Source organism: Alligator mississippiensis, chromosome 3 (genome assembly GCF_030867095.1).
Source record: "Alligator mississippiensis isolate rAllMis1 chromosome 3, rAllMis1, whole genome shotgun sequence".
In the NCBI taxonomy this organism is placed as follows: Eukaryota; Metazoa; Chordata; order Crocodylia; family Alligatoridae; genus Alligator; species Alligator mississippiensis.
Genome location: NC_081826.1, coordinates 212743832 through 212763735, shown reverse-complemented (window position 1 = coordinate 212763735; position 19904 = coordinate 212743832). Strand labels below are relative to the sequence as shown.

At 40.9% G+C, this 19904-nt stretch overlaps 1 protein-coding gene across 2 annotated transcripts in view; it reads left to right on the top strand.

Moving 5' to 3' along the window:
• Nucleotides 1-17203, top strand: part of ROR2 (receptor tyrosine kinase like orphan receptor 2) — a 257593-nt gene extending 240390 nt beyond the window's left edge. Inside the window, exons 5-9 of one of the 2 annotated variants that reach the window (XM_014608796.3) lie at nt 1774-1901; nt 8308-8622; nt 10206-10451; nt 11939-12141; nt 14114-17203. In XM_014608796.3, coding sequence (XP_014464282.2) covers nt 1774-1901; nt 8308-8622; nt 10206-10451; nt 11939-12141; nt 14114-15556 — 2335 coding nt within the window. In that variant the 3' untranslated portion in view covers nt 15557-17203. Of the gene's footprint in view, nt 1-1773; nt 1902-8307; nt 8623-10205; nt 10452-11938; nt 12143-14113 lie in introns of those variants that run through there. The other variant, XM_019478126.2, reaches the window with a different exon arrangement.
• The last annotated feature ends 2701 nt before the right edge of the window (nt 17204-19904 follow it).

The window sequence follows — 19904 nt, the reverse complement described above, 5'->3', positions numbered from 1 at the left end:
CCCCTACCTGTGCTGTTGCCAGCCACCCCACCCTGCCTGCCCAAAGTGCAACCCCAGCCCAGCACCCCTCTCCGGGAAGAGCCCAGCACTGCCCCCAGTCCACTCTCACCCTGTGCTCAGATCCAGAGGGCACATACCCACCATGCCTCCCCCAGGGTTGCATACAGCAGCAGGAGCTGCTCCCCTTCCCCACCCCCTGTGCCTCTGGGATGAGCCACATGCAACTTCATCCCATGCCCCTGCTCCAGCCCCTCCCACTTCCTCCGTCACTGTGGGGACCTCAATCCGCCCCTCCCCACACACCTCTTCCCAACACCACGCCCCTTACCAGCTGGACACTACTTTCCAGGCTGTCAGGCTGTTTTCCTGGCTGCGTTCATGCCGCAGCTGTGCACATGCATGTGGCATGTATTGGCAACATTATCAGCCACAGCAGCCAAAAAAAGCCAATTATTGAAAATGTCAATTTTCCTTTTATCGGTGCTGGTATAATATGGACCAATGTATTGGTGCATCTCTATTTGCAGGCCTAAATATTTATTTAGTGCCTAAAGTCCTCAAGCAGATCAGAACTCCATTGTTTTTAGCTCTTTTTAAACATTCAGTAAATGAAAGTCCTCCCTCTCCTTGTCCGCCCCTTCACCTCCAAACATTTTAATATAAGAGGCAAAATATAGCAAGTAAACGAGACAAACAATGAGGTGAAAGACAAGGCACGGCATAGGAGTAACAAAAATAATGGGCTATTTTAACACAGACTTACTGCATGCACTGTTCTTAGCTGTTCAGTAGTCACAACTCAGTAGTCAGATGGGTAACAAAGCATTCCCTGTCCAACTTTCTATCACATGGCAGCTTTCCATAGTTCTTCTTGGTATGAGCTACAAGGAGGATAACATGGTGGTTTCACAGATACTAGCTAGGCGTTTTCTCCCACCTATGGGAAGCCATAAGGAAGAAAGTGCAAAGACACACAAGCAGTCAAGAAAGGCCCCTTTGAAGGAGCAAAAATAGGAAGTGCTATCATGATATGACAATAAGGCAAACAAGGTTGGCCAACCTGTGGAGAACTTTGAAGTACCACATTAAAATATGCATTTTAAATTATTCTGTAGGTAAAAGTGCCAAAACATGCTGTTGAGTTCTCAGTGTTAATAGAACACTCCTTTTACAACAATATATTTTACTGGTGAAAGGGAGGGCAAAAGTATGCTCAATGAAGAGAGATTTGCCGCCAAATCTGACAAAGGTGGGAGGGAAAAGAAGGTAACCACTGATTATTTTTAATTCTGTTTTAGTTCAGAATTATGTTGTATGTTAATTAAAGTTTGGCAAGTCCTATTTTGCTGTTTGCTGCAGGAATTGAAGAATGGTTGAAAGGAGTGGGAGAAGAGAACCAACTGTTTGTCTGATTTCATTGAATTCAGTTATATGCTAGGAATGTATGAGGATATGTGATGCAACCTATATTACTATCTCAGTCTAGCAGCTTTCTAATAGATTCCTCTGTCAAATCACATTTTCATTAGCATATAATTGTATGAGTATTCTTGATTCTTACTTTGTTCCTTTCTTGAATTAGAGGCTTGTAGTGGTACCTCCATAAATACTGCTGGAGTGGTATAAAGGGAATTGGAGGGAGAAAGCAGCACCTGGAGAACTGAAGAATTCCAGATTTACAACCTTTTTATAAGAATAAAATTCTTAAAAATTCTTTGGGGACAGCAAGACATCTGTAGATGCGCTTATACAATCCAAATTTGTCTTTTGCAGGGAAGATTACCAGGAAGATGGGTTCTGTCAGCCTTACAGAGGAATTGCATGTGCACGAATCATTGGAAACAGGACCATTTATGTTGACTCTCTCCAGATGCAAGGAGAAATTGAAAACCGAATTACTGGTAGGATCATACACCTCTGAAGTAGGACAAACGACATTTGTTCAAGTGTCCAAGACAAGTGCAAACACTGTTAATTTTATAATCATGATATCCTTATTTTAAGGTTTGAATAAGCAACCCCTTTTCCCTCTCTTGTGTTCAGAAAACCTTGTCTTTTCAGGGCAAAAATCTCCTCTTGTTTTAAAAACATTTTTCAGCCTAAGTGAAATGTCAAAGGCTTGACTTTTTAACAGCTTGTAATTTATACTCGTGCCTTTTACATTACTGATTCAAAGAGAAGCAAATTTTAAAACATCAGGTACATTCTTGAGAAATGAAAAATGATTGTGTTTTGGCTTTCTTGAAACAGATATGGTAGTTTTTTCATTATGCTTCCTCCTCTGCTACATCCCAGTACAGTTCTGATATAATTACTTTATATAATGTAAGATTTGGCCTTCCTATACCCTGTCCCTGTTGATTTTTGTCTCTAAATACTATTTTGATACACACTGGGCATGTCTATACTTGCACTTTAATGTGCAGTAGACTATTTTACTGCACATTAGAGTGTCCTGGCAAAAATGGTGCTAATACACTAAGGTACAGTAAAATTAAGCTACTGCACATTAAGTTTCACTAAAAAAGTGTGTGCTTTTGCTACTGTGCGTTAGGGCAGCCTAATGCGCATTTAGTTAGTTAGAGGTACTAACTTTAATGTGCAGTAGCAAAAGCTCATTAATGAACAGGTAGATAGATATACCCACTCTGAATCTTTTGGTGTCCAGAAGTTTAATGACTTTTAAAGCATAGTAGTTTAACATGTAATTTTTGGGCCACATCAGAGTGATCCATGACATTAATAGCAGTGTTTCTAATGCACCTCGATAGAACAGTTAGTGGACTTCTTGGAGCAGAGAACAAAATGGATGGAACCCTGCTGCCAGTTAGCTCACCATTTGTTCACATCCATTCGAATAAGTTCCACCCCCCACCACCAAAACAGAAGTTTGACTTTGTTTCCTACTCATTAAAACCAAAATTTCTAGTAACTAGAGATAGTGCCAGAACACAAAATTCAGGTCCAAACTTTGAAAACCCTGACGTTCTGTGTTGTTCAGGGTTTGACTCAAGTTCACCTGCTAGTAGGATACTATTTGCTTTCCCACCTTCTACTATTACTCTACTCCCCTCTGTCATTTTTACCAGTGAACAGTGCATACCTATTTGCCATTCAATGTCATCTTCCTTGCCAGCACTTGAATACTGACTTTTTTAGCTATTTCAAAAAGTATACAATCTTAAAAAAACTAGAATCCTCACTCTTGAATAATCTATGAAGAAAAAAGACAAAAATGCTTGCTACAATGAGGGCTTCCAGAGAACGAAACTACTTTTTGATCAAAACAAATTTATTTTCAAATATGTAGGGCATGGACAAATGTGATCTTCAGCCTGTTGGTTCAGTAATACTGGTGGTTGAGGAATTTAGGTTTGGTTATGGAGGCTTGAAGTTGAGGAAGGTTACTGATGGGAGTTCTCTTTAGCGATAGGCTCAATACATGACTTATGCTGTGAACCTGCCAAGAGACATGTGCAGCCATTATCCCTGGGCTCACATAAAACTTCACTGCCCACCATGGGGCTTTGTGCATGTGCAGGGGTCCATCTAAGCAGATGTTTCAAAACCAAGGCCCTTATAGTCATGGAAGACAATCATCTTGGACTACAAGGGATTCCCAAAGATTGCATATGTAGGTTGCATGTGAGAAGGCATAACTACAGTGCATTTTAAAAGCATGTGAATCTAAGAGATGATTACCAAATACATCTAATAAAATAATCACTCTAGATTTTACAATGTGCTCAGTTGTTTTGAACGTTTTTAAACAGAACATTTCAGTGTGCCTGGAAAGTCATTGGGGTGTCAGCATATCTGGAAAATCTTTGTATAAATATGTAGAATTTGGGGGGACCAATGTAGTTTACTTACTAAATAAAAAAACTGTTTTAAGAAAAGTCATCATTTATATCAGGAAGTGTACAACATACTGAGAAGAAAGTGACTCTGTGTGAATGGGTAATAGTGACACCTACTGTCCAAATTTAAATTATAGTCAAAAGCAATACAGAACAGCACCATATCTACAGGGAAGGAATTTTTATTCAGGATTCAAGAGCAAACCTTGCCTTCTGTGCTAACAATTTTACATTATTGGAATTTCTTCAGTTACTTCAGTGTTGCCAACTCTTGTCATTTTAGGTTGACTCTGATGATAGATGATGTTTTTCTTAAATCTCCAGGTCCCACTGTAATGTGTCTTTGTATCCCAGTGCCCTCAACTACTTCAGTTTCTGATGAAAATGTTTCATTCATCTCTGCCTGTTTCTGATGGTGCAAAGCCCATGCCTTGGTGAACAAGGGAAGCAGGCTAGAAGCTAGGGGCAAGAAAACTGAATGGGGTTTAGGAAACATGAATGGTTGATTGGGTCTTGGGGAACATAGGCATTTAGTAGGGATGCAGAGAAGCTGGGGATCTGTGACATTGCTCCCACTGTCTCTCTGCTAAATCATTTAGGTCTGGATGGTTCCCACAGTACACTTAGGCAGCATCCCCAGTGTTCTGGCACATCTGCATGGACCACTTTAGCCCCATGCTCTTGCCACCTAATCCTGTTCTGTCTATGCCTCCCATCAATGTGAATAAAATGCTGCCCATGAACACACACATATTCATGTTTACCCTTCTTTCTAACCATTACAGGTAAGTGCATCTCACAGTTCCTATATGCAGTCTATTAGCCTGCTTCACTTTGCACACACCAGTGCAAACTCATTCACACCACTATTCACAATGGAATTGATGCAACAACATGTTCATATATCCAAGGGCAGGGATATCCAAGCAGTAAACAGGGTTAGAGTTGAAGAAGTAGCATTCTGGCTGTTCAGGAAGAGATTGATGATACATTTGGTGTAGGTAGTAGGAGGGTAGCTGGCACTGAAGAGAGGGACTGGAGATAGGCCTGTTGAGAGTCTCTGGCTTAGGGTCACAGGGGAAGGCAACAAAGGTGATGACATGGTGGGGTCTGCTATAGACCATCAGACCAGGAGGAAGTGGTGAACGAGGCTTTCTTCAAACAGCTAGTGGAAGTTTCCCGATCACAGGCCCTGGTTCTCATGGGGGACTTCAGTCATTCTGACATCTGCTGGGGGTGCAATACAGCAATGCACAGGCAATCCAGGAAGTTTTTGGAGAATACTGGGGACAACTTTGGGGTGCAAGTGCTGGAGTGGCCAACTAGGGCCTATGCTCTGCTTGACCTGCTCCTCACAGACAGGGAAGAATTGGTGGGGAATGTAGTAGTGGATGGCAACTTGGGCAGCAGTGACCACGAGATGATTGAGTTCAGGATCCTGAGGAAAGGAAGGATGGAGAGCAGCAGAGTAAGGACCCTGGACTTCAGAAAAACAGACTTCAATTCCCTCAGGGAACTCATGGGCAGGATCCCCTGGGAAGCCAGACTGAGGGGGAGAGGAGTCCAGGGGGGCTGGCTCTACTTCAAGGCTGTACTTCAAAGCCTTACTGAGAGTGCAGAAACAAACCATCCTGATGTGCAGTAAGACTAGCTTGGCTTATCAGGGAACTCTTCAGTAAAGTAAATCACAAAAAAGAAGCTTATAAGAAGTGGAAACTTGGACAGATGACTAGGGAAGAATATAAGAGCATTGCTCGGGCATGCAGGGATGAAGTCGGGAAGGCCAAAGCACAACTGGAGTTGCAGCTAGCAAGGGATATGAAAGATAATAAGAAGGGTTTCTACAAGTATGTTGGTAGCAAGAGGAGGATCAGGGAAAGTGTGGGTCCCTTACTGAATGGGGGAGGAAACCTTGTGACAGAGGATGCAGAAAAGGCTGAAATGCTCAATGCCTTTTTTGCCTCAGTCTTCACAGGCAAAGTCAACTCCCAGACTACTGCACCGGGCAGCTCAGTTTGGGGAGGAGGTGAGCAGCCCTCAGTGGTGAAGGAACAGGTTAGGAGCTAATTAGAAAAGCTGGATGTGGACAAGTCCATGGGGCTGGATGGGATGCACCGAAGGGTGCTGAGGGAGTTGGCTGATGTGATTGCAGAGCCATTGGCTATCATCTTTGAAAACTCAGGAGAGGTCCGCCATGATTGGAAAAGGGCAAAAATAGTGTCCATATTTAAGAAAGGGAAGAAGGAGGATCCAGGGAACTGCAGACCAGTCAGCTTCACCTCAGTCCCTGGAAAAATTATGGAGCCAGATCCTCAAATAATCCATTTCTAAGCACTTGGAGGAGAAAAAGGTGATTAAGAACAGTTAGCATGGATTCACCAAGGGCAAGTTATGACTGACCAACCTAATTGCCTTCTATGATGAGACGCCTGACTCTATAGATTCGGGAAGACCAATGGATGTGGTGTACCTTGATTTTAGCAAGGCTTTTGATACAGTATCCCAAAGCATTCTTGCAGGGAAGCTAAGGAAGTATGGGCTAGATGAGTGGACTTTAAGGTGGATAGAAAAGTGGCTGGAGCATTGGGTTCAGAGTGGAGTAATCAATGGCTCGATGTCTGTGTGGCAGCTGGTATCAAGTGGAGCGCCCCAGGGGTCAGTCCTGGGGCTGGTTTTGTTCAGTGTCTTCATCAACAACCAGGAAGATGGGATGGAGTGCACCCTCAGCAAGTTTGCAGATGACACCAAGTTGGGGGAAGTAGTAGATATGCTGGAGGATAGGGCTAGGATTCAGAGACACCTAGACAAATTGCAGGATTGGGCCAAAAAAAAATCTCATGAGATTCAGTAAGGAAAAGTGCAAAGTCCTGCACTTAGGCCAGAACAATCCCATACACCAGTACAGGCTGGGGGCTGACTGGCTGGGCAGCAGCTCTGAAGCAAAGGACCTGGGGGGTTACAATAAGGAGATGAGGGTTGAATATAAGCCAACATTGTGCCCTTGTTGCCCAGAAGGCTAGCGGCATACTGGGCTGCACTGGTAGATGTGTTGCCAGTAAGTCAAGAGAAATGATTATTACCCTCTATTCAGCACTGGTGAGGCCACATCTGAAGTACTGTGCCTAGTTTTGCCCCCACCCCCGCACTACAGAAAGGATGTGGACAAACTGAAGAGACTCCAGTGGAGAGCAACAAAAATGGTGAGGGGCTGGGGGACATGACTTACGAGGAGAGGCTGAGGGAACTGGATTTATTTAGTTTGGAGAAAAGAAGACTGAGAGGGGATTTAATAGCAGCCTACCTGAAGGTGGGATCCTAAGAGGATGGAGCTCAACTGTTCTCCGTGGTGGCAGATGACAGAACAAGGAGCAATGGTCTCAAGTTGCAGCAAGGGAGTTTTAGGTTGGATATTAGGGAAAAAAATTCTCACTAGGAGGGTAGTGAAGCACTGGAACAGGTTACCCAGAGAGGTGGTGGAAGCTCCATCCTTGGAGGTTTTCAAGACCCAACTAGACAAGGCCTTGGCTGGGATGATCTAGTTGGGGATGGTCCCACTTTGAGCAGGCGGTTGGACTAGATAACAGCCTGAGGTCCCTTCCAACCCTAACTTTCTATGATTCTATGATAAACCTATCAAAAGAGATGGGGTATTGAATAACTTAACTGCTGATTTTCTTGCAGTCCAGTAGCTCTAGTTCAAAAGGTTTTTTGGTGGAAGGGCTTATTCCTACATTTACAGTTTTATTCATCCCTCAGATATATGATGCATCTGTGGATATCTTTAAAATGTTCACAAAACCTCTCAGATAAGTGGTATGTATATAAATAGTGCCTGAGGAGAGGATCAAGTCCCTAATTTACTATAGCAGTCATCTTAATGTGTTCAGTCTTTTGAGATTATCAATATTAATTTCTTCTCAGGACTGCTTCCTGTTTGGCTTCTTGCATCTATTAATAGAAACACCTCACCAAGTATTAAAAGATTCCTTTCTCTTTCTTGTCAATATGTGACTTGCTGATAGGAGTCTAAAGAAAGGGAAGCTTAGTGATCCAAACTCAGATTGACTTAACTAGGAGCCTTGGAACCATAGATTCATGTGTTGACAGGCGTGACTGTTCTTCTTTTCTCCAAGACAAATAAATTTAGCACCACTGATTCATTCTCTAGGGTCTCTTGGACCACACTCTGTAGCATTGGGGTCCAACATACTCTGCATGGACATTACAGAAACAGTGGAACTTTGGGTTTTGCCCTGCATCTCAGCTGTCTGTCTGGCTTCTCCTCTCCATGTCATAGTGACCACATTTCACTGATACTGCATGTCATATTTCACTGTTATTGCAGAGGCTTTGGAACCTTTCAGGACAAATTATGTTATATTCATGTGAAAATCATTTCATTTCTTTCATTTTTTTAGTACTTAGCCAGTAATTTTCTTTTTTCCAGCTGCATTTACCATGATTGGCACTTCCACCCATTTATCTGATCAGTGCTCACAGTTCGCCATCCCATCGTTCTGCCACTTTGTATTTCCACTGTGTGATGAGCGCTCTCGGACCCCTAAACCAAGGGAGCTGTGTCGGGATGAATGTGAAGTTTTGGAGAACGATCTCTGTAGGCAGGAGTATAACATCGCGAGGTCGAATCCCCGTATTTTGATGCAGCTCCAACTACCTAAGTGTGAGGACCTGCCACTACCGGAGACAATAGAGGGTGCCAACTGTATAAGAATTGGGATCCCTGTGGAAAGGCTCAACAGATGTAAGCTTTGATGTTTCAAGCCTTGAGCTCTTTTATCTTTATCTTTTTTTTTGTTTTTCTACCACTAACAAGATTTTGGTTTGAGATGGTGCTTCCTGTGATACCATATGTAAGACTTATGGTCATACTGAGTGCTTTCATAAAAGAGATGTCATGCCTTCTGTAAAGCACAAGCTTGCCCCATCATAGAATATACAGGATGATAGGGAGCTTTAAATAATTTAAGCATGAAAGGTTTTGAATGGAGAGCTCTGGAAAATAAAGACCTGTACCCACAGGGCAGATTTACCAGCGGCAACAGCACAATTCAGACTTTCTTCATGTTACTATCAGTGTACTGCAACTGAGAGAAGCGTGTGCTTCAGAAGGACCACAAGGAGACTCACAAGACTAAACATAGTCATGTCTTTATACCATACTTATAACACCATACTTATAATACTTAGGAAAAAAGTGTATAACTAGACCTCTAGCTTGAGAATATGGAAAAGATGCAGCCAAGAACAGGACAGCAGCAGAAATAAGACCAAAAAGAAAAGAGACTGAATAAAAATAAGCAGATATAAAGCAGATACAAATTGGCAGGGGGAGAAAAAAGAAGAGAAGACTGAAATAACTGAAACAAAGAACGTACAAAATAAAGGAAAGAGGAAGATATTAAAAGATAGTAATATTGATTCCCCTGGGAAGGAAGGAGAGGCCTGCATCTGAAAGGATGGAAAGTGAATAAGACATTTGTGGGTGATGTGGAGTTTATATTGTGGTTATTTAAACAGGCATTTCTAGGCTTCCAGATCAACATCTGTTTTGCTGCATCCAGACGAGTGTGACTCTACAGTATGTGGCACCACAGAAAAGTCTGCAGCACCAATTCAGCTCTTCACGCTGCAAGGTAGCAGCATGCCAAAAAAAAGCAGAGCAATGCACACAGGGGCAGCACGCGCCACTCAAAACTGGAGCCTGGCCAGCCAGAGCCACACTTCGGCTGCCAGCCAGGCTCTAAACAGCAGGATTGCCACTGCTGCAGGCCCAGCAGGCCCCCAGAAACGCAGGTAAGGCTGCTAAAGCCAGCACAGTGCTGGCCTCAGCCTCCCCTACTCCACCCAGGGTATCCTGCTGCGCACCAAAGAGCGCGTGGCACAGGCATTCCCCAGGGACAACTAGCAGCAGCAAAAGGTGTCCCACTGCTAGTTGTCCCCGGAGAACCAAATGTCCACAGTCATGTGGATGTGGCCTTTGGGATGAACAGAGGAACCTGATTCCTCTGAATTATGCTTTGTTGTATTTCTGAAGGCTCAGCCTGCTTTGCACCAAGTCATATTCAGATATACCAAGTCATTTTAATTGAAGCCACAAGGGTGACATGCTTGAGGCTGGATATCAAAAGTGTTTAGGTACCTAAAGATGTCAGTGGCCACCTAAACAGAGTTTTAAAAGGACCAAGGCATCTCTGTTATCACTATTTTAAATCCTAAAATGGGTTGTTCCATGCTCATCCAAGGAATGAAGTTTGAAGACCTTACCAATTTGCTTCCACTTTTTTTTTTTTTTTTTTAATTTTTTTGTGAAATTCGTTGTTACAGATCATCAGTGCTACAATGGCTCAGGAGCAGATTATAGAGGGACTGTGGGTGTTACCAAATCTGGCCACAACTGTCAATATTGGGACTCCCAGCATCCTCATAAACACGATCTGACAAGTACACAGTTTCCAGAGCTAGGAGGTGGACATGCATATTGCCGAAATCCTGGAGGCCAACTGGAGGGTCCCTGGTGTTTTACACAAAATAAAAACGTACGCATGGAACTGTGTGAAGTACCTTCTTGTAGTATGTATTATCTTTTTTTTCCCCCTAGTACTGTGCTACAGCTTTTACAGTTTTAAATATTGCATATTGTTATATATACAGAGCAAATTACACTTCCATGGATTTCATTGGGTCTAGTATGTCACCAGTGCTTTTTAAAGTTGTGTTAAGACCAGAGTTTGTTACTTGAAAGTCTATAGTGCCTATTTATTTAACTTTTAGAGCAAAAGTAGGGAAAACATTTAATAATTAATATTTACATGTGTTTTCTATGTAGTATTACAAAGTATAGTTTTCTAACTTCTCAGAGTCTAGTATTAATATAGGTAGCTTTGTCTTGCATATCTGTTAAAGTATAACTCAGGTTTTGTTAACACTATTCAGAATTATATACCTTTTCTCTGTAAGGCATTTTTGGAGAACAAGAATTCTTACATCCTGTAGAGGGAGATAAAACACTATAGTTAACTAGAAGAATAAGCATGAAACTGAAGACCACATACAAGGCATGAGTATATGGCATATATAAATGATATGACATACAAGACACCTAAACTAAATACAAAAAAAAACTAAATAAGGTTAATGAATTAGTACTGCACCAACATTAGCAAAGACAGTCTGGTTAGCAGAACGTGATAGAAAGTGATACAAATTGGTCTAAGTTTAAGACGAAAGCACCACTCGCAAATAGTATGGCCACAGATTGTACACGACATTCCCAAGAAATGCATAAAATCTTTCAAATTACACACATCACGGAGTGCTGCATATGCCATATACATACAATTATTTAGTAAATGCTTTAGAGAACTCGTAATAAATTGACACTGTTTTCACTTTTGCCTGTCTGCAACACAAGACTGCCTCAAAAACAGTAGGTCCAAACAGTATTGGTATGACTAGGAGGTGAGGATAAAATTTTACTTTTAGGGAGTAAAAATAGAGCCAGTGGAAGATAAATTAGTGGACAAAATGCTAATGAAATGGTTAATGTTGCATAAGGAGGGCTGTCTTTTGTTTGCCTTTGCTGTTAATCACACTATGGTCACTGCTTTGTAATGATGAAGACTGCACTGCTTGGTAATGATAAAGACTAATCACTTTACTCAATACCCTAAGCAAGCTAACTCAGTTGCACTGTCATTTATATTCTGTGATTTCTGTGTTGGGGGAGGTTCAAAAATAATGTTTCTCGTAAAAAAAATGATAAATTAGCAAGTTAGCACAATCAGCACAGACTAAACAGGTCTGATAACCTCATGATTCATCCTCATACCAACTTGCTGTTTTGTGCTATCAACATGTTACTCTCATTTTATATTTACAAGAAAATGACTGTGTGGTTAATGGATTAAAAGCCATTACTTAGAACATAATTTTCTATTCAAAATCATGTGATTTTGCTTCTGGTTGGTTTAAAGATTAGTCTGAATAGTGCAGAGTAGCATTTTGAATTTTCTTTGCCTTTGAATATATGTTTTAGTAACTATTTAAACTCTCACCAGGCCCACGTGACAACAGCAAAATGGGGATTCTCTACATCCTGGTTCCCAGCATAGCCATTCCTTTGGTTATCGCCTGCCTTTTCTTCTTGGTCTGTATGTGTAGAAACAAACAAAAGGCATCCGCTGCCACCCCACAACGTCGCCAACTGATGGCTTCTCCTAGCCAGGACATGGAAATGCCACTTATTAATCAACACAAACAGGTATTTTTTTGCAGAATTTTCTTTGGCTAAAGTTTTCCAAAGTGTCATGATTTTGAATGCCTCAATTTTTTGGTGTCCAATTTGAGAGCTGTTTAAATGGCATCGGAAAGCACCAATCACCAACTTTATAAAAATCAGGTCCATTTAGGGTATTTGTGGTGGAGCATCTAAAAATTATTAGTTGCATCTAGAACTTTTAGCCTTAAGGAATACTTTGTAATACAAAATGGGCATGTTGAGTTGAATTATCATTACTAGTCATTAGGGCTGCACGAAGCTTTGGTTGCTGATTAAATTCAGCAGAGATTTGGCCCAATGCAGTGGCCAAATCACCGAATCGAATTGGGAAACCTTTTAATCTCTGAATCGCATCGGAACCCTCCAAATCAATTCAAAGAGATTCAGGGAGATTTGATGATTCGGACGTAGACACAGATTTAAATGTTTTTTCTGCGTACCTCAAGGTACCAGGTGGCTCGTGAATGCTGAGATGGTGGGGCAAATGGAGCATCTCATGGGAGCATGGTGTGGTCCCCAGCATGCTTGCCAGCGGACCCAGAAGTGGACCAGAAGCACTTCCAACCCACTTCCAGGTCCACCGTGGAGCACCCCCTGGCTTTCCTCTGCCCCCTTGGCTTGGCGACTGGTGCCTTCTGGGTCTGGGGGGGCACCCGGGGTCCCCCTGTGGCTGATTGCTGATCCGGGAGAGTGCAGGGGTGTTCCCCCATGTGCTCAGTGGTGGTCCCGGAAGTGGACCAGAAGTACTTACAGGTCCACCGCCAAGCATCTGGGTCGTTCCCCCCCCCCCCTTCTGTGGGATGCTCCATCCACCCCACCATCTCAGCATTTACAAGCCGTGTCTGGTACCTCAAGGTATGTAGAAAAAACATTTAAAGCTGTGTCTATGGCCAAATCGCTGATTCTCCAAATCAGCATCAAATCTTCAGATTTGGATTCAGCAGAATCAAATTGGGACAGTGATTCAAATCAACTAATCAAATCACTGCCCCCTGAATCGGGCCATATCGGAATCGAATACAGCCTGCTTTGCACACCCCTACTAGTCATGCCTTGCTTTGATATCTTGCCTCAGTAACTGGAGACCTTGATGCTACGGATTTTTTCTTCTTTTGCACTTACTTTTGCTCTTTATAACAGCTTTCTGGATTTAAATGTTTTTAAGCAGAACAAGCAGTGCACACAACAGTTTTCCTTCCTAATCACTGTACCTCCATTTCCAATTGTATGAAACCATCATTGGCTTGTGGGAAGAGGTTACAGTAGGGTCTAGGTGCTTCTAAGACTCTGTACCTCAGCAATCAGTAAAATCAAAATGGCTTCAAATTTTTCTCTATACTTTAACCTCTAGAAAATAATCTTCTGATTAATTAAGATATTTCCAAGTTAAAATTCTGTTCAAAACTAAAGTAATGTTTTTTACATAATTTTTAGTAGATGCTAGTTCTCAGTGACAATACACAGTTTGCTACAGCTGGCAACATCTGTTCTGGCTACTACCAACTGAACAAACAAATATTTTCACTTATTAAAAACTGCTTTGATTTCATAAACTAGTGTGTAGTAAGGAGTGAGATTTAATGGTAGTCCTGTGTCTCAAATGTACACAGTGTCTGATTGTCTTATTGTTAACCACTTCCATTACTCCTGTTTTATGAAAACTGACCAATTTACCCAGAATTGATCTTTTTAACTTGCAAGAAATATACTAGCACATTTGTCTTTTTTCAGTTGAAATACTCATTATCTCAAATTTGCATTTCTGATAAAGATTTAATCCATTTCAAGCATGGTAGTAAAATCAAAATCTCTTTGAATATGCGGGATGTAAGTTTAAGATTCACAAAACCATCATCCTATGGGTTAATCTGTAGGGGTTGTTTTAATGGCAGATTGTAGTGTTAGAAAACACTAAGATATACCTTTATATTTCTGTTCTTTTTCTATCTTTCAGGCAAAACTTAAGGAGATCAACCTATCTACTGTGCGGTTTATGGAAGAACTAGGAGAAGAGCGGTTTGGAAAAGTCTACAAAGGTCATCTCTTTGGTACAGCACCCGGTGAACCTACACAAGTTGTTGCCATCAAAACACTGAAAGACAAAGCAGAATTGTCTCTTCGGGAAGAATTCAAACATGAAGCAATGATGAGATCACGACTGCAGCACCCAAACATTGTTTGTTTGCTGGGAATAGTGACAAAAGAACAACCCATAAGCATGATTTTTAGTTATTGTTCTCACAGTGATCTTCATGAGTTCTTAGTTATGAGATCACCTCATTCAGATGTTGGCAGCACTGATGATGACAAGACAGTCAAATCAACTCTGGAGCCAGCAGATTTTTTTCACATTGTAACTCAAATAGCATCAGGAATGGAATACCTGTCTAGCCACCATGTTGTTCACAAGGACTTAGCCACTAGGAATATATTGGTGTTTGATAAACTTAATGTGAAAATATCGGATTTAGGCCTTTTCAGGGAAGTTTATGCTGCTGATTACTATAAACTGATGGGAAATTCCCTTCTTCCTATCCGTTGGATGTCACCTGAGGCTATCATGTATGGTAAATTTTCTATTGATTCAGATATCTGGTCCTATGGAGTTGTACTGTGGGAAATTTTCAGCTATGGCCTGCAGCCATACTGTGGTTATTCTAATCAGGATGTCATTGAGATGATACGAAATCGACAGGTTTTGCCATGTCCTGATGACTGCCCCACGTGGATATACACCTTGATGTTAGAATGTTGGAATGAATTCCCCAACAGAAGACCAAGATTTAAAGACATACACAATAGACTAAGAACATGGGGAAACCTTTCTAATTACAACAGCTCAGCCCAAACCTCTGGGGCAAGCAACACTACGCAAACAAGTTCTCTCAGTACAAGCCCTGTTAGTAATGTCAGCAATGCTAGGTATGTTGGACCAAAGCAGAAAACTCAAGCTTTCCCTCAGCCACAATTCATACCAATGAAAGGGCAGATGAGACCAATGGTCCCACCTCCTCAGCTCTACATTCCTGTAAATGGTTACCAACCAATGCCAGCCTATGGAGCCTACTTGCCAAATTTTTACCCTGTCCAGATTCCAATGCAAATGGCTCCACAGCAGATACCTCCACAGATCATTCCAAAACCAGGTTCCCATCACAGTGGGAGTGGTTCCACAAGTACAGGCTATGTAACAACAGCTCCCTCCAATGCATCTGTGGCAGATAGGGCTGCTCTGCTTTCAGAGGGCACAGATGATACACATAATGGTGCAGAAGACATAGCCCAAAATCCTGTTCAGGAAGAAGAGGAAGAGGAGGGTTCTGTACCAGAAACAGAATTATTGGGTGATAATGACACTCTTCAGATGGACGAAGCAGAGATGCAATCAGAAGCCTAAGGAAACTGACCTTATTACTAAGAGTTTCAGATCACTTCAGTGCATGGAGACTGTTGTCTTTTTGATTTAAAATCAATACTTTTGGTCTGACTTAAAAAATAAACCACCAGTATGAAATGCAGCAGTAATGATATACCAGGTTTATTGATCGTCATTGCCATCAGATTTTTGCAAACATGATGGTATAGAATTGCTGTTTTTAATCTTTTTATTGACTACCATTCTTGAGGGAAGCTGCTTTACTATAACGTACTGTTGCTGTGCAACATATCGCAGAGTAGCATTGCACATCATGTATATCATGATATGTGAGTGTAATTTTAGGGAATTATGCTTAAGTCAATAACAGAAAAAGGAACCAAACTACCGTAACGCACAGGATTGATCAGAACTTGAAGGAAGTGCCCTGGATGTGATGGACAGCTTAGCATATAGTATTTATCTCCTTGATAGAATGGACAAAGGATTGTTGTTTGTGTTTTTTTAAAAAGAAATCTGAAAAAAATACAAATTGAGAATATAGATCCATGTTTGTATTATAATAGATAATTAGGGAAACTGGACATAACATGAGAAAAGAGAGAGAGGCAATGTCTTTTTCCCACTGAATGACTGTGGCAGGAACTTCCCAATGAGATCAGTTGACTCCACTTGTGAATGAAAAGTTCCCTTTCTACTGCATATTTTTAGCAGCACATGGCCTTAATACTTTGTTAACCAAAAGAAGAAACATAGCTGGTCATGCACTAATTTAACAATCCAACTAACTGTATGTTGGTTGTCAGGTACAGAAAAAGGGCTCAAGGTACACATTTCTACATTGGAAAAGTGTTTTTTGCAGGGTTATAATCTCACTTGATTTTGGTGAGATTACTGCATAGATTGCATGTAAAACCATGTTTGTTTCCTGCCTTTTTTTTTTTTTTTTTTTAGTGAAAATGGATCTTTGAATTTTAGAAGACCAAAATAAGCAGTATTGTACAGAATGTTGATTTTGTGCTCCTTCCTGAAAGATGAATCATGTACAGACATTTAAATGTAATTTATGTTTTATTACATTTTTATATATCTTTTTCATTGAAATATTTGGACCTTTGAACAAATGAATTTATAATTTAACCATTTACATTATCCACTTTTGCTGCAGTTTTAATGTATTGTTGGTTCATTTTGTAAAATGTATAAACAGGTCCCTACATTTCATGACTGTTTCTGAAATACACACTCTCATTGTAGCATTGTTGTAGCCAGCACACACAGTATAGTCATAAATTGTAAGTCAAACACGTGGAGTATGCAATAAAGTGATGCAGAACATTTAAGTCAGTGATCTTTACCATTTCAACAGCAGTTATTTTTGGTACAACATTTTGTAAAATGAAGTACACCGTGGAAGTGGAAATGGCCAAAGTTCCTTATTATTACAGATTTTGGACATAAATGACTACTTCACTTATATTTGGATCCATTTACAAGATCTGCATCCTTGTGACCTACAGTCAGTGGTACAGCAGCTTTTCTGGTTTCCAGATTGTCCACCTGGATTTGGAAATGCACTGGTAGGAAAACAATGAAAAACCTTTATTGATTTCTTCACTATAAGACAGCGTTGGGTGCTATTAATAAATAAAAAATAAATTTGATGTATATTTAAGCTTTTATTTTAATTATTTGGCTTTGACATATGTGTATAGTCCACTTGTCAACCTCTCTTCTCAGGCTGGTCAAGGGATGTCCAAAGTTCTCTAGTGAAAAAAGAAATAATCTAAGATTATTGATGTTGATTGGAGCAACTTCTGAATGATGCATGCAAAAGTTTATCTCATTTCATATAGTTCAACATCTATACAACTTGGAGTGATTGTTATGGTTTATAAGGTCTCCTGTGGTGCATCTGTAGACCTCATGAATTTTAGCACATAATTGGCACAGTTGGAACAACAAGCCAGGCTATTGTGCTTAGTTTTTGTTTACTCCTTCTGTTAAGCATGAACATTTTCCCAAAGCTATCATAGATTTGGAAGGGAATTCTATAGGCAACTGTTGTTCCCATTTATCCCATTTGTGCTCTGATTTTGAGGGTGTTAGGTAACCTAAATATTGTTAAACCAGATGTGAACTGAAAAACATGCAACAGTATAAATACTTTAGTGATCTGAATTGCAAAAAGCCATTTATTCCCTTAAGTAATTATAAATTGATAAGTCTAGAAGTATCCAATGGATATGAACTTTGAAAGGAGGCTTCACTCTTTTAGCATCATCCAAATTTCCTGTTTAAAATTGGCGTGTTGGTTGATACAGAATTTGCTCATGGGAATATTGTTCCTTTCCTGAGGCAGTAGTGGTTGTATGTGTTGCTTGCTTCATAGTAGCAGGCACTCCCTCCCGTTCTTATTAGAGAATATGATTTTATGCTCTGCTTCTGTACATTTAAGAAGTATGAGGGACAGCATTTGATTTCGCTTAGGGAGAACATTTCCCCCTTCTGTGTCTGGCTCGGGGAATGGAGTGTTGAATGGAAAAAGATTGAGAAGACCTTCATTGGGATGAAACTGTCTCACAAGGTTGATGTTCAGACTTTTAGATATTTGTCCAAATGTTATTTAGCTCGTCAGCAATGCCCTGAGGCACCCTGATAGATGCTAATGTTACATCTTCAAGTAACATTAACCTTCCTTTCTAGTAAGATAAATTTGCCATATCAAATTCTGACCTTTGTTTGAACATATCTAAACAGGCTATTTCAATTTCTGAAAACAGGTGAAGTCTATCCAAATGTGTTCTTAAAAGGAACACTCCTATTACTGAAAATACAAATAAGAAAAATGTAAGAAGAAAGGAATATTCAGAATGAAACCATTTTGAAAATTAAAAAAAATTCTAAAACCTATACATGCACATGCAAATTATGAATTAAAAACTGTTAGAAATATAAAGTTACAAAATCCAGTATTCAGAAGTTACCAAATGCTATGGGTAAGCTTGTCAATGCAACCTTAACTGTATTGTAATATACATAAGCATAATAACAAAGTCATTAATTACATTAGAATGCACTATTTTTGCTTCCCTCATGAATGGCCTATAGGATCTAACCCTTTCAGGTCCACAAAATAATCTATTTGATATGAAAGAGTAACTGGAAGCAAAAAAATCCTCTATGTTTCCTCTTATGTTAATCCTGGAAATCAAGGTTTGTGTGTTCTTTTTCTAGCTGGCAGAGGGCTGTCCTAGTTAAGTGATTATACCAATAGTTATGTATTGCTTTGTGAACAGAAAGTGTACATTCCCTCTTGAAAGCAATTATATTACTTTTAGGTTTGGTTCTACCCTAGCAGAAAGCAAGATTCTGTTCTCAACATTGACTTTGGGTAACTTCTCAATTTTCCCCAATTTACAAATAAACTAAATAGCCTGTTTCTTGGTGAAGGGATATTAGATATTATTCAGCACTAAGGATGAACTACACAGAAAAGTTAAACTCAGTTAAAGAGTCCAAATCCATGACCACCTTTCCTGACTTGAGCACTGTCTCCTAGGCCAGAGTGGTTGGATGTCTTTCTCACTCTTCCCTTCTGAAGTTTGCAGCATAAGTATTGTAAGAGATGTCTGCGTTTAAAAAGAGGTCCTTTTAACAGAAGTAGGTGAACCCCCAGTTCCTTTAATGGCTTAGGCCTGGGGTGTCAAAGATTCAGCTCACAGACTATCTGGCCTGCAGAGCCATATCATCCATTCCCCAGTGTTGCATGTGGGTCTCACAGTAACCCACAGGCAGCATGATGGCCCTGTGCACCGCACTCAGTGTCTGCTCTGACTCATGTCCCAGATCAGCTGCCATGTGCAGCACAGCCCTGGGACAGCCACATGCCCCTCCAAAGCCATGTCTCATGTGGCAACAGCTCCAGGGCCATGCAGTGCAGCCTGGCAGTGGCTCTGGGACTGTCACATAGCCTTGGGGTGGCTAAAGCAGGACCAGGCACCCACTCTGGCCACTCTAGGACACATGCTGGAATGCAGGGCCAGTCTGTGGTTCAGTCCAGCCCATGGGCTGGCCCTGTGCCATTCATCTGGCCTGTCGGGCTGGATGGTATATCTCTGGCCTACGGGCAGGATCTTTGATGCCCCTGGTTTAGGCTATATGTGCAATTTGGGAAAAGCTGCACCTTGCCACAGAAAGCTCCAGGAAGGAGTCTGGCAGAAGGAGGTGAAACTCTTCCTGGATGACTCCATGTACTCATGGAGTGGACCATACTCCCACCACACAGGTTGGTGCAGAGTGGGAGAGGAATTGGCTTTATCCTGCGCCACCTTGAAAAAAATTCCTGTAGCCATTTCTTAGATCTATA